The 13,933-nt window shown below is 37.9% G+C and overlaps 1 protein-coding gene across 1 annotated transcript; it reads left to right on the top strand.

The window, feature by feature from the left end:
* Positions 1-3,631: 3,631 nt before the first annotated feature.
* Serpinb3 (serpin family B member 3) lies at positions 3,632-11,170 on the top strand. Its single transcript, XM_010644883.2, has 8 exons — positions 3,632-3,698; positions 4,460-4,646; positions 5,428-5,484; positions 6,742-6,870; positions 7,536-7,653; positions 9,154-9,296; positions 9,516-9,671; positions 10,726-11,170. Exons 2-8 carry the CDS (start codon positions 4,485-4,487, stop codon positions 11,128-11,130), a joined length of 1,170 nt encoding a protein of 389 aa, XP_010643185.1. The 5' UTR covers positions 3,632-3,698; positions 4,460-4,484; the 3' UTR covers positions 11,131-11,170.
* The last annotated feature ends 2,763 nt before the right edge of the window (positions 11,171-13,933 follow it).

A 13,933-nucleotide genomic window follows, 5' to 3' on the forward strand; every position in this document is an offset into this window, starting at 1 on the left:
CACATGTGTAAATACCAAATAGTTTCCCTGGTGTGAATATTCTGCAACAATGCATAAGATTCTAATAAGATTACTGACATTTAGAAATGGGAGGAAAGGAGCTAAAGGTGTAGGGAAGGTGTGATACGTAGGGGAAGAACAAAAAGGGAAAAGAAAAAAATGTGAGAGAATGAAAAGATGAAAATAAAGTGTTTGTAGATGGGGAGGGGAGGAGGGGGTGAAGGGAGGGCAGAGGTAAGGGGAAAAAAATGAGAATCAAGACTTGCCATGTAAAGGTACATGATCCCAACAATGAATGTAACTGTACTGTATCCCTAAATGTACCAATAAACTCAATAAAAAAAAAAAAAAGAAACTGCTTCATTGTACATCCTCACTAGTAGTCCCACTGTTGCATGTAGCTCACCTTTACCCCCACTGACTACTATTAAAAAACAGTGGTATGGACTCTCCTGCAGCTTTGTTGGTTGCCCCAGCATTCATTGCCCTGGATCGGCACTTTTTCTCTCTTAGATCTGTTTGAATGTAACTGTACTGTATCCCTAAATGTACCAATAAACTCAATAAAAAAAAAAAAAAGAAACTGCTTCATTGTACATCCTCACTAGTAGTCCCACTGTTGCATGTAGCTCACCTTTACCCCCACTGACTACTATTAAAAAACAGTGGTATGGACTCTCCTGCAGCTTTGTTGGTTGCCCCAGCATTCATTGCCCTGGATCGGCACTTTTTGTCTCTCTTAGATCTGTCTATTATTTTTTCTCTCAGGCTCTCTAGGTACACTGAACAGGAGACTGGAGCTTAATTTCCAATTTAATTTCAGGTTCCCAAGATGGTGCTGCCTGCCAAAATGTGCTGCCTCTTCACTGGTCAAAACCAACAGTCATTGAATAATGGAATGGGATCTTTAAAACTGTGAGCCAAATTGAACCTTTCCTACACCCTCCTGCAGTTGGTTAAAAAAAAAAGAAAGTAAGCAATTGAATCACTATGCAACTTAGTATGGAGACTCCTCAAAAACTAAAAATAGAAGGACTACTTGATCCTTCCATAGCATTCCTGAGTATGTAATAGAAAACATTAAATTTGACACAGTTGGTAAAACCCAAGTTTTTTAACCCAGTTCAAACATCTTAGATCTCCTGCAATAGATTATGGATCAATAAAATGTAATGTACATATACATATGTGAATGTTACCCAGTTATACATGCATAACTGTGTATATAGTAGCACAATTCACAAAAGTCCACCTGCACAAATAGCCTAGATTCCCTTCAACAGAAGGATTGATGTAGAAATGTGGCATATATAAATATAAAGCAATACTATTATTCCCTTATATAATGGAACATATTATTTAGCTAAAAGAAACAATGAAATCATGTCACTTTCAGGAAAATGGATACATATACAAAGTGTTACTAATCCAGAGAATAAGCTGGCCCCATACCTGAAGATCAGGACATCTTGAGTTATATGCCTCTCTCTTTCCCACACACATCCTCAGGATGCACACTGTACCGAGGAAAACACTATTTTTAACCCATCGCTTTCCCCCTCGAAGTTTCTCATTTCTCTTAAGTACCTCCTTGATAGAGCATTTTGAGAAAACAGGGGTTGTTTATAGAGTTTGTTGTGAACTGTCCCCAAAGGCCCTTCTATGAAAGCTTTGTCCCTCTGATGGTCATACTGAGGGATGCTCAGGACCTTTAACATACACAGCATTACAGAAAGTCCTTAAGTAATTAGAGGAGTGTACTGGAGGAAATTATGGGACCCCAAGTCTGCTTCCTGGCTTGTAATGTAGGCAGTTTCCTCCAACACCTCTCCCATTCTGATGTCACACCTCCACTAAAATGGAAAACAAATGAGGCCTCATCTTAGCTTGACCCCTCAGAACCATGAGCTCCAATAAACCTCCCTTCATTTCTCAAGTGGTTCACTTGGAATATTTCAATACAGTGACACAGAGCTGACTGATGAGATTAAGCAAGATTGTATTTTCCCTCTAACCTCTGTACTAAGAGGAAATCATCCTGTATCCATCCCCAAACATTTTCCCATAAGACTTGCTCCTAAATGTTTTTGGGTTGTCCACAGACCCAGGCTTCTCCCCAGGTTCCTGTGTGACCACATTGAGGGCAAGTCTAGAGCGAAATATTTCACTTGTGACTCCCGTATTTTGGGGTAATGCTTTGTATTTTGAAATTCTAAAAGAAAATGGTCTGATCATTTAAGCAGGAGAGAATATTTCATATCAAACCAAACCAGAACCCTGTTTTATGTATTGAGACAGCACATAAACATTTAGGTTTCTCACTTAGAATCTCTTCCTTAGAATCTCACCTTTATAATTGACTTGCTAAGTAAAGTAGTGCATAACCATTCTTTGCATCAGTGTGAAATGAGGGCAGTAAATGTGCCTACTTCCTATTGTTTTTGTTTGTGTGGTACTGGGATTGGAACACAGGTCAAACACATGCAAAGCAAGTACTCTACCACTCAGCTATGTCACCAGCTCAAATGAATCTAATTCAATGAGTTTTGTAAGATGTATGAGTATATATACCCCAGCTCCATCAAACAGTAGTTATTAATATTAGCCTGCCTAGAGTGACACTGTGCACATGCAGAGAAGAACACTACAGAAAAAGTAGATTTAAGAATGACAATTAAAACAACACACCACCTCCTTCCATTATGTCTTACATGCATTTTACCCTGGCATCCAGTCCAGGAGTCAGAAGCCAGTGTAGTAAATTATGAGTTGGCACCAAAATGTTGTTATCCTGACATCTCAAATGAGTAATTTTCTTGCTTTTCAAAAGGCCATGATTCAAAATGTCTCCTGCTTATTCAACAGCTCTTCTCATTTCCAACATGTCAAGGCAGCAAGTTCAAAACTTTCTTGCTCACCTTAACCTGTAGAAAACATCTGAGACAGCTCCAGGGAGTTGAGAATCTATAGGGACGACCACTGGCAAGAGCAGAGCATTGAAGATATCAAGCAAGCACTTTCTCCTGAGTTTGCTGAGATGCATCCTCAGGGTGTTTTTGGATTAGAATTAGCTATTTCCCTGGTTATATGGGATGATTACAAACACTTTCTGAATTGAAGCACAGTAAATATAAGCTTTCTGTAGGGACAGACGAAACCAGAGGTAGGATTAGCTTACTGAATTGGGCCCTTTTAAGAAGTAAAAGGCAAATGGCCTCTACATCTTAGCAAACAGCCAAAGCTGACAGCCTGTGGTTTTGACATATTCTTCTGTGTAGCTATGTTGAGCTGACAGCCTGTGGTTTTGACAGCCTGTTCTGTGTAGCTACACTGTCCCACTTCAGCCACTCTTTTCTTTTGCAATAGAATTTCAACTTTATACTCATGTTCAGGAGTGCTAAGAAAGTACAATGTGCCCTCCATTTCAGTCAAAGATTACCAATGACTGATGATTGAAATTTTGTTTCTATGGCGAAAGGAAGTATATTGGCAATATCTTAACATTGCCTATCCCTAAATTTGCATGCTCAGAATGAGGAGGAGTAACCTGATTGAGAAATTCAAAGTTGCTTTACTTGAAATACCAAGAAAAATGACACAACAGAGGCAAGAGGAGAGGTATATATTCAGTATCTTAGCATTAATAACACAGAGACTCGCAGGCTACCTGCTCACATTCACTTCCCCAAGGAACAAAGGTAAGTCCTTCCAGTTATTGTTGTTTAATGATATGAGTTGCTTTTGAGAATCATAAGAATGTTGTATTTTTATTTGGGCATTAAAGTGATTGCATTATAGTTATTGTGACAAGGAAAATTAAGATACCACCTTTCTCCTTTAGCTAAAAAAATTATTTCTATAAGAGAAAAGAAAAAAATAAGAAAATGAAAAAATGGAAATAAAGTATTTGTAAATAGGAAAGGGAGTAGGGGGTGAAGGAAGGGCAGGGATAAGGGGAAAAAAAGAGAACCAAGACCTGTCTTGTAAAGGTATAAGATCCCAATGATGAATGTAACTGTACTGTATGCCTAAAATGTACCAATAAACTCAATGACAAATAAAATTTATTTCTAAGAAATACATCCTTATGAGCCCTTAGACAGAGTGCCTACCAGCCATACACGCTTGACAGAAAAGTCAGAGATGTCTATTGAGAGCTGCCTGGACATGATCCACAGGGATCTTCCTCTTGCATTTGTTACAAAGTTATTGTACCTTTCTACCTGTACAGCCAGTGAAAAAGGAAAGATAAAGATGTTCTATTATTTCTTGCATAAAATAATTTTAAAATAGTTTTTTTGTGGATATTTTGTTATGAGAGGCTTGAAAAGTAATGCTAATACAAACCATAATCAGTGGCATCCAAGAAACAAGATACTTCATTTTCTTCATGGAGCTTTAATTGCAGAGTGGTGTCAACCAGTAAGGTTATATTGACATGAATCTCATGTTTTCTAAGAGTTGCAGGTAACACTAAGGTCACTATGAGTTCACTCAGTGAAGCAAACACCAAGTTCACTCTTGATCTCTTTCAAGAATTAAGAAAATCAAAAGACAATGTCTTCTACTCCCCTATCAGCATCACAGCAGCATTAGCAATGGTCTACTTAGGGGCCAAAGGGAAAACTGCACAGGAAATGGAGAAGGTGAGTGTCAGAACCATTCTATTTAGAGCTACTATAGCTTTTCTGTAGGCTAGCATGTGCATAGATGTGTGTGTGGATCTGGGGGCCTGATGAGTGGGACAGGATATTGAGCAAGCATTCCTATGACTGTGACCACAGAGCTATGGGACAGAGGAAGCACTCCCCTAATGTTTGCCGTGTTCTTCCCTGTTCCTGATATTATTTGGAATGTGAGTTGACCTACAGTTGTCCAGCAATGAGAGAGGAGCTTAACACTTGAGGACTACTGGCATAGGGATGCCTGGACGTGAATCCAAGGGGTACACCACCAGAGCTCTCCTCAACCATGAGTGGATGGATGGGCAGTCTTTGAAGTGTATGGTGATAAACCTGCTTGGCTGTGGTTTTTCAAAGACCACACTCATATTCTGAAATTTGGGGTTGTTTTCCTTTTCTTTAATTTTTTATGTTTGTTTTCACTATTTTTAAGGATTTGTTCTGAACCACACCCCCTGTTTTGTATTGGACCCGACTGCCCCTGTTGATGGGTATTGGACCACTCCATTCATACTGAGCTACATTTCTTGAGTTTCTTTCCCTTTTAATTTTTTTTTAGTCAGAATATCTGTAACATGCTAAAGAGTGCAGGGTGGGCTTCTACTTGTGACCCTTTGCCGCAGTCTCCCAGAGTGCCTAGATTATAGGCATGCTCCAAAACTATGCACTTCTCTGGTATTCTTTTCTCTGATTTGGACAGATCTTTTGAGGAAGATTTTCTTGCCCCATTCCCTGTCTCTTCCAGGTCCTGCATTTCAATGAAGTCACAAAGGAGTCAAAAGGAAAAACTCAAACCAGTCACGTGAGTACCTGAGCGCTTTCACTGTAGGACAGCTTCAGATATCTGAGAGGACCATAGTTTAAACATTTGAATTTTACATGAACTCCAGAAAGGCAACTAGTTTGGAAAACCCCAAACATGAGATAAGAACACAAAGAGTGTATTTACATTTCATTTACACAATTAACATTCTCACATTTTTCTTCCAATCAGAGTGGATTGACATTGTATTAATGGAAGTGAGTCTGATGCCAAACAGGCTGGTTTAAATTCCCCTTCTGCACCTCAGAGGTGAAGTTCAGCAACATAAAAATGCTCTGAGTAACAGTAACCACATTCCAGTAAAATGGAGTAAAAAAGAATATGAAGCAACTCATGAAAACATTTACAAACACTGCTTGGGCTGTCATAAATAAGAGCTCATAATAAACTTCAGTTAATATTAAATGATAATTATCATAAGCATAATACTACTACTAAAATAATTCAATTTTAATTAACTCTAGAACCAAAAGAAATAAGCAGAAGTTGAAGTATATTTGGAAAATCATTCCTGGCAGGTATATGGGCATTTCACTCACACTTAGTCAAGAGGTTAACGAAACTCAGCTAGCAAATAATATCCAAAGTCAAATAGGCTTAGATTTAAAAGTTGGCTTTTCTAATTTAGTCTCTTTGGAGAGGATATGTAATTCTCTCAGCTTTCTAATTTCATTTTGATAAAACTTAGACTACCTGTCCTCAGACTTAGGTGGGAAATAAGCATCCATCTCTCTTATATGCAAGGTCAGAAAGGGCCATAGATCAAAGTCAAAGTGTCTTAGAAGTCAGAAAAGGATACTACCAAGGGGTATCAGAAGACTTCAGATTTTAATGGATTTAAAATATCTAAATTTCAACATAACTGTGTCTTTGAAGGCTGATGGAAATGAATTATTCTATTTGCCTAGGGAACATAGAGGCTAGCCAGGAAGTTTAAATCTAACTATTGAAATCACTGACAATTCAACATACTGAAAACAGAAAACACATAAGAGTTAGTCAAACAGAAAACACATAACAGTATTTTATATCAGGCAGAAAGAATTTCCTGAAAGAAACTGATATTAAGGTGGATTTATTAAGGTTACATGAGATAAAATATCACAAATATCATGGAATAAGAAAGTAGTCACCTTTGTGATTATCAGTGAATAGGTAATGATCAAATAGATTTCATATGAGTTTAGTATGTAATGAGCTAAATACTAATGCAATGAGCGTTCTTTAATGTTGAAGGGTGAAAATCCAGGAAGTGTGCATCTCCAATTTCAAAAGCTTCTGACTGAGTGGAAAAAACCCACTGATGCATATGAACTGAAGAGTGCTAACAAGATCTACAAAGAAAAGAATTTCCAGTTTCTTCCGGTAAATTTCACCTGGCCCTCCACAACTTTCATCTTGGTCCTTTACTAATCACAGGATCTTACCTGACTCACATAGACTGCATTTCCCCACAAAGTATCAGTTCCAACAGTACCTTACTAGACTGTTCTTGGTCTGTTATTGCAGGGGAACGTGAGCGTTCAGGGATTATTTTATTAGAAAGAAGGATGTGGGGCACCAGAGTCAGTCTCAAGATGTCATAATGAACCAGCACTGACTCAGTGAGAGAGATCATGGTTTAAGCAGAAAATTATGGGTAATGGGAAAATTCTGGAATGGCCAATCTTGGAAGAATCCCTAAGGAGAAAAATGGGAAGTAACAAAGTATTTAATTTCTCAGATGGAAGGTATAAACCAAATTGAATTTGCTGATGAGAATTCTCAGAAGCAACTCATCTCCTTCAGAGTAAAAAGCTTTAACATTTGCATACCATAGCCTCTTCCTCTGCTGTATTTTGGCAGACAGTTTTGACTTTCAATGGCCTGGGCTCCCCTTTTACACTGCCTATATCGCACCCACACAAAAACATGTAAGAGATAATGGATATGGTCAGGGTCTGAACTTAGCTGACTGCAATCATAAGTAGTTAAATTTGATAATGTACAAATCACTCTTAATTGTTCCTTTCTTCCTTCATATCCCAAAGGAATATTTGAATGACCTTAAGAACTTTTACCTGACTGATGCAGAATCTGTTGATTTTGAAAATGAAACAGAAGAAAGTCGGAAGAAAATGAACACCTGGGTGGAAAAACAAACACATGGTAGATAATGCAAGGTTCACCCATTACAGAAACACTTAAGTACCTGGGAGTCAGTCCTGTGTCGACAAAGCAGGTGTGGTGCTGAGGTGGGGTATTAGGACAGGTTTGCAGAGAGGAGGAGGAGCACTGCAGATGGTGAGATGGCCCAAGTAAATGTGGGAAGTGTAAGGGGAGCCAGGAAGGGAATCCCAGAAAGTCAATTCTATAGACAAGCAGCTGAAGAATGTTTTGCACATGGCCCAAGGTGACAATTTCCTTGTGAATTCCAATCCTTACTCAGCCCATTTTGACATCCCATCCTTTAATGTAAATTACAACCAAGCTTTATGATAGATATCTGTATTAGCCAATTTCCATCACAGTGACAAAGTACCTGACATAAACAATTTAGGGGTGGGGAATGATTTGTTTTGGCTCACAGTTTGAGAAGTTTCAATGCAGACAGTGTATTGTTTTTAGGAGTATGGTGAGGCAGAAATACCATGGCAGAACATTGTAGTGGAGAAAAAGTGCTCACCTCATGGCACCTAAGATGCACAGAGCGTGAGAAAGTCGAAAGTAATGGTTAGGAAACAGTATAGGTCACATTTCTATGAGATATTCCTTTCAACTGGCCCCACAATTTGTATCCATCACCTACTAAGAATTCCGTTAAATTATGATCTTATCAGTGGATTAACCCACTGAGGAATAAAGAAAAGAATCTTTATTATCCATTCATTTCCTAAAGCCCACGCAGATCTAAGCGTACTACTCCATAAGCCTCTTGATGTACCATAACAGGATTCCAACCTTAGCAGGAATTTAATCTCATTGGATAGGGCTCCTTTAACTAATGGGAAACCAAACAGCCTTCACATAAACCACACTTCATGCCAGGTGAACTGGAACTACATGGACCATGCCTTCACCTGTGCCTTCTACAAGTATTATTACAAAGAACTTCTCTATCGTTGACAGATAGCTTAACGGTGCTCCATACATGGTCACCTACCTTATTGATTGGCTGTCACACAGGCCAAGCTTATGGCAGGGAGTTGCACAGGAGAATGATGAAGAAGATACCCCGAGGAGTCATATCTGTCAGGAAAACCTATGGGTTTCATAAGATAAAGTTCATGCTACTAGTCCTAGAGAATGATCAAGCTGTATTTTCTCTGAGTAGTGCCCCCAAAGTGGAATGCTAGAAAGGAAGGCTGAGAAGGAGGAATGACAAAGATAAATGCAAAGCATAGATGAAATCTGTTGATAGTACTCAGTGTGAACTGACTTTAATCAGTCGTTGACAAAGAGCTTAAAGTTCTTTCCCAGCTCAAGTGTTGTCACCTCTATCAGAGGTAACTCTGAGGCTGGCACAATGAAGAGGGCTGCACTTGGTGAACAGGTCTACAAGTCCCTGAAGTAGTCATTTCCATGAATAAGTAATGCTCAGTCACAGTGTATCTTGCAGACAAGCGAACTGTACCATGCTTGACAGATATTTTATTTTTTCTTCTACAGACAAGATCAAGGACTTCTTTCCTGTTAATAGTCTTGACAATGGCACCAAACTGGTTCTGGTGAATGCAGTTTATTTCAAAGGGCAATGGGAGAACAAATTTAATAAAAACTATACTGTAGAAGGAAAATTCTGGCTGAACAAGGTATTGACTATATTTTATTTCCTTAATACACAATAGCTCTATATAGAAAGTTAAATTTAAACCTATTTGATGAGTATGCAATTGTAGGTAAAAAAAATAAAATGTGTCCCAAGTATTGTTCCATCATTTGATTCTTGAAATTTTATTTAGTTAAGTGTACTTGAAGAAACTTGTGTTATGTCTAATTTGGTGTTTGTTTGATGCTTTCCTTTATTACAGGATACTAGCAAATGTGTGCAGATGATGAAACAAAGCATCTATCTCAATTTTGCCTCCCTGGAAGATGTGCAGGCCAAGATGGTGGAAATACCTTACAAAGACAAGGCTCTGAGCATGGTTGTGCTGCTGCCAAATGAAGTCGATGGTCTGCAGCAGGTAAAACTTGGGCCTACATTTTTTTCTTTCTTTTTTTTTTTTTTGTCTTTGTTAACTTTATTGGTACGTTTTAGGTATACATACAGTTACATTCATCACTGGGATCTTGTACCTTTACATGATTTATCTTGGTTCTTATTTTTCCCCATTCTCCTTCCCTCTCTTCAACCCCTTCAAACTTCCCTATTTACAAAGCCAATGTTTCCATGTTTTTCTTTTCACATATTTTTTCTTTTCCCTGTTCTCTTTTCCCATACCCCTCCCACTTCCTCTGCTCTTTTAGACCTTTTCTTCCTATTACACAGTATCAATTATACATTTTGATCCTTATTTACACTTTTAGTATTTCACACCAGAGAAACTTCAGTATTTACACATATGACTCATTAATTTCACTTAAGAGTTTGGCCTAGTGTCCTTTGTTTGTCTCGTACATCACAACAAAGGCAAAAGCTTTTAGAGCAAGGCGCTTCACAGTAATGAAAATTTCAACACAAGGAATGATGATTTATCTTTTCATTACAAATATTTTATCACAGAGTCTGATACATGCTGACAGTTAATCAATAACTGAATAGTGTTATGTATATTAAATTTCAACCTGATAATAGGGAAAAGGCAAAAATGTATGTGTGGTGGTGAGAAATAATAATGTGAAAATGCTTAAAAATGTGGTAAACAAAACACTTAAAATAAAACATACACTATAACTATAATATGCAATAATTAAGGAGCATTAGAAAATTAAGAGCATTTAAAATGACACATAAAATAAGTTGGTACCATAAAAAGTAATATAGTTGATTTTGTACAAAATAATGTAAGGTAATGAATGACTTAGTACATATATAAATATGTACCTATAACATCAAATAAATATAACTCTGGACTGCTATTTCTGTTCACAAGAATAGTATGTCATAAACTGAATCATCTGTGTATTAAATTTATATCTAAAATAAAGTTTTCCACATTTTTAGTGCATTCTTATAGTACAGTATATTTCTACAGTTAATCATGTTGGATTCACTTTTTCCATTTTTTTTTTTTTTAGCTTGAAGATGGACTTACTGGTGAGAAATTAATGGAGTGGGCAAGCCTACAAAATATGAACACAAAACAGGTGAATTTACGTCTACCGAGGTTCAAGGTGGAACAGAGTTTCAGTCTCAATGACATATTGCAAAACATGGGAATGGTAAAAGCCTTCAGTCCAGGTGATGCTGACTTTTCAGGCATGACTGGAGACGCGGGTTTAGTGGTATCTAAGGCCCAGCACAAGTCCTTTGTGGAGGTTAATGAAACAGGGACAGAAGCCGCAGCTGCTACTGAAGTTACAATGTCTCTAACTTCATCACGAGTATCTGAAGACTTCCATTGTGATCACCCTTTCCTGTTTTTCATCAAACAAAATGAAAACAGTAGCATCCTCTTCTTTGGCAGAGTCTCTTCCCCTTAAATATCATTATTCTGTCACCCTTTGGGGGAAAAGTTTGCAGAGTTTTTCCAATAAATTGATGGCTGCAAAAAAATAGGTTCTCTTAGCTCAATTTTTCCCCAGGCTTACAGAATTCAACAAGACTTTCAGTTTCTCTCTCTACAGACATATGTAAATCCACTGTTTTTCCTGCAAAAAAACACTTGTGAGGACTAAATGATCAGTGTTGAAATACAAGGGTATTTCAATACTTAATATTCTAAATTTGACATGATTTTTTTTGCCCTATTTCAAATTAACAACAAATCATATCTATCCTCCAACTAATTAATCTCAACTCCTGCACTTACTTTTAAATACAGTGATAAATGTTAATTTTTTAAATATTGAGATAACATATAAAATATATTATTAACAAAATAATGACCTAGTCAAATAAGTCATTGATTTAGCTTTTCCCTATTAAACAATTAATGCAAAAAAGCAGAACCAAGATAAATCATGTAAAGGTACAAGATTCTAATGATGAATATAACTGTACTATATACCTAAAAAGTACCAGTAAACTCAAGGGGAAAAATAAACAAAAATTAACAAAATGCAGCAGTCCAATCCCACAAGAAAGATCAGTGAGGAATATATTCATCGGGGAGGAATAATGTGGTGGATTAGAGACACTCAGAATCTCCCTAATGCTCCAGAAGATTGAATCATAAGGAAGTGTGTAGGCCATTGTCAGGCTGAGATGCCTAGGAAATTGCGGGAGGGCACATGGAGAGAGTCAGTACCTAGCCAAAACCGCGAATAGTGGTTTTAAGAAAAATTATAGAAGTAGAGCATCCTGACTGAGAGTGCTCTATTGCTTGGTGAAGGAGAGAAAGTACCCCTAGGTGTGACTGTGAGTGGCAGAGTCTCTGTTTTCTATATGGCCCATCACAGAGCAGAGAAGCAGTATAAAGAAACAGGAACCTGGGACTTACATAAGAACTGGTGCTGATAAAGAGCTGTGGTCAGCTCTCAGCTTGTTTTGGGGCTGTAAAGGGGAGCCATTTTAAGAAGGATCCCATTGTCTGAACTGACTGCATGGGAGATCAGAAGCCCCTGCATTATTTATCTTCCTAAATCCCAACAGCTCTTCTCTTCACTGACCTAGAGGGAACGCACATGAGAAACGATAAAGTGTCACCCAAAGTAGTGACCAACACAAATCCTCTAAGAGCTGTAGGCAGGGGAAAGTGAAATCCGAGACGTGGGAAAAGAGGAAGGTGCTTCCATGTAAAACTGGTGGCTCAACCTCTGTGACACAGAGCAAGATAAGCTGTGTCTGGGTCTGTGGAGCTGCATTACAGAGAAGGTTGACTGGCACTTGTACAGTTTGGTTCTCCTGACTCCTCACCCACTGCAGATCCCCTTAATGGGTGCCTTCCTTCACAAGCAGAGACATTCAGATGATTCTGCACTGGACACAGACATCTGTCAAGCTCCAAAGCTCTTGGTTCTGGGATCAAGGGGTCATAACCTGATGAGCACAGGTTTGCAGGGCTACAGAGGCTCCCAAGCCCATTCAATAGCACTACTATCCCTTTCCCTAGTGTCAAAGAGGCTTAAGACATGAATTTAGCCCTGTTGCAGATATCTTTTCTAAAAATTAAAATAGGAAACTGAAGACAGCAAAAGAGTAATGGCTATAAATGACAGTGTGAAGAAAACAAAGAATCAAGTCTCTTGGATTCATGTTGTATGGCTAGGAAAATGACTAGACTAAGACAATGTTAAGGGGCTTCCACTTAGTGCAATCGATATTTCAGATAAGTCAAAGAGAAAAAGACTAATTCTAGGGAAATGAAGTATCTATATTGGTGTTTCTTGGCAATGAATTCAGAAGGCCAGAAGGAATCAGAAATTGAGGCTTGAGAATTCAATGGGAAGACAAGGTTAGGTTTGGTGAAAAACCTAGAATACTAAGTGTATCCTAGGTAGTGTTTGAAGGATTAGAAAGTATGATTATTTTATCCATCATGCATTCATATGAGTCTAATTCTCCAATTTATTAAAAAAAACTTGCTGGTATATTTTTGTCTGTGGAAAGTAAAAGAGAAAGTGGATTAATCTTGTTTTGAGACTGTTCTATACATACATAGCTTAACCTTTGCCTGAGAGAGAACCAAGGAAGTAAGGTAATTGGCACACATTGTACTATCTGATGCTTGATGAATCTTCTCCACTCAGCACTTCCCTGTACACAGACACAAGAACAACCTTTACAAATGAAGAAATAAAATGTTTTCGTTGATTTGCAACTGCACAATGGTGAAAACACACCCTTGACCAAGAAGGAAGGTTCAGGAAATTCTGTGATGTGTTTTTCACTAACCTATACATGCATTAGTAATGGCAGGATGACTCCTGAAAGAAGAGTGTCCCATAAGTTTCAACTCAAATGAGGAGATTACATTCTTCACACATGGATTCTTCAACTTTCTATGTTTTCTATTTCTTTTTCTTTTCCTTTTGGACTAATTCTTTTCTCTCTCTCTCTCTCTCTCTCTCTCTCTCTCTCTTTTATTGAGTTTATTGGTACGTTTTAGGTATACAGTACAATTACATTCATAATTGGGATCTCGTACCTCTACATGACAGGTCTTGGTTCTATTTTTTCCCCTTGCCCATGCCCTCCCTTCATCTTCTTCTCCCCTCCCCATTTACAAACACTTTATTTCCATTTTTTCATTTTCTCATTTTTTTTTCTTTTCCCTTATGACCTTTCCCCTACCCTTCCCATTTTCCCTACACCTTTATCTCTTTTCTTCCTATTTCACATGTT

This window comes from Fukomys damarensis, unplaced genomic scaffold (assembly GCF_012274545.1).
Source record: "Fukomys damarensis isolate Sample0158 unplaced genomic scaffold, DMR_v1.0_HiC HiC_scaffold_30, whole genome shotgun sequence".
Lineage (NCBI taxonomy): Eukaryota > Metazoa > Chordata > Mammalia > Rodentia > Bathyergidae > Fukomys > Fukomys damarensis.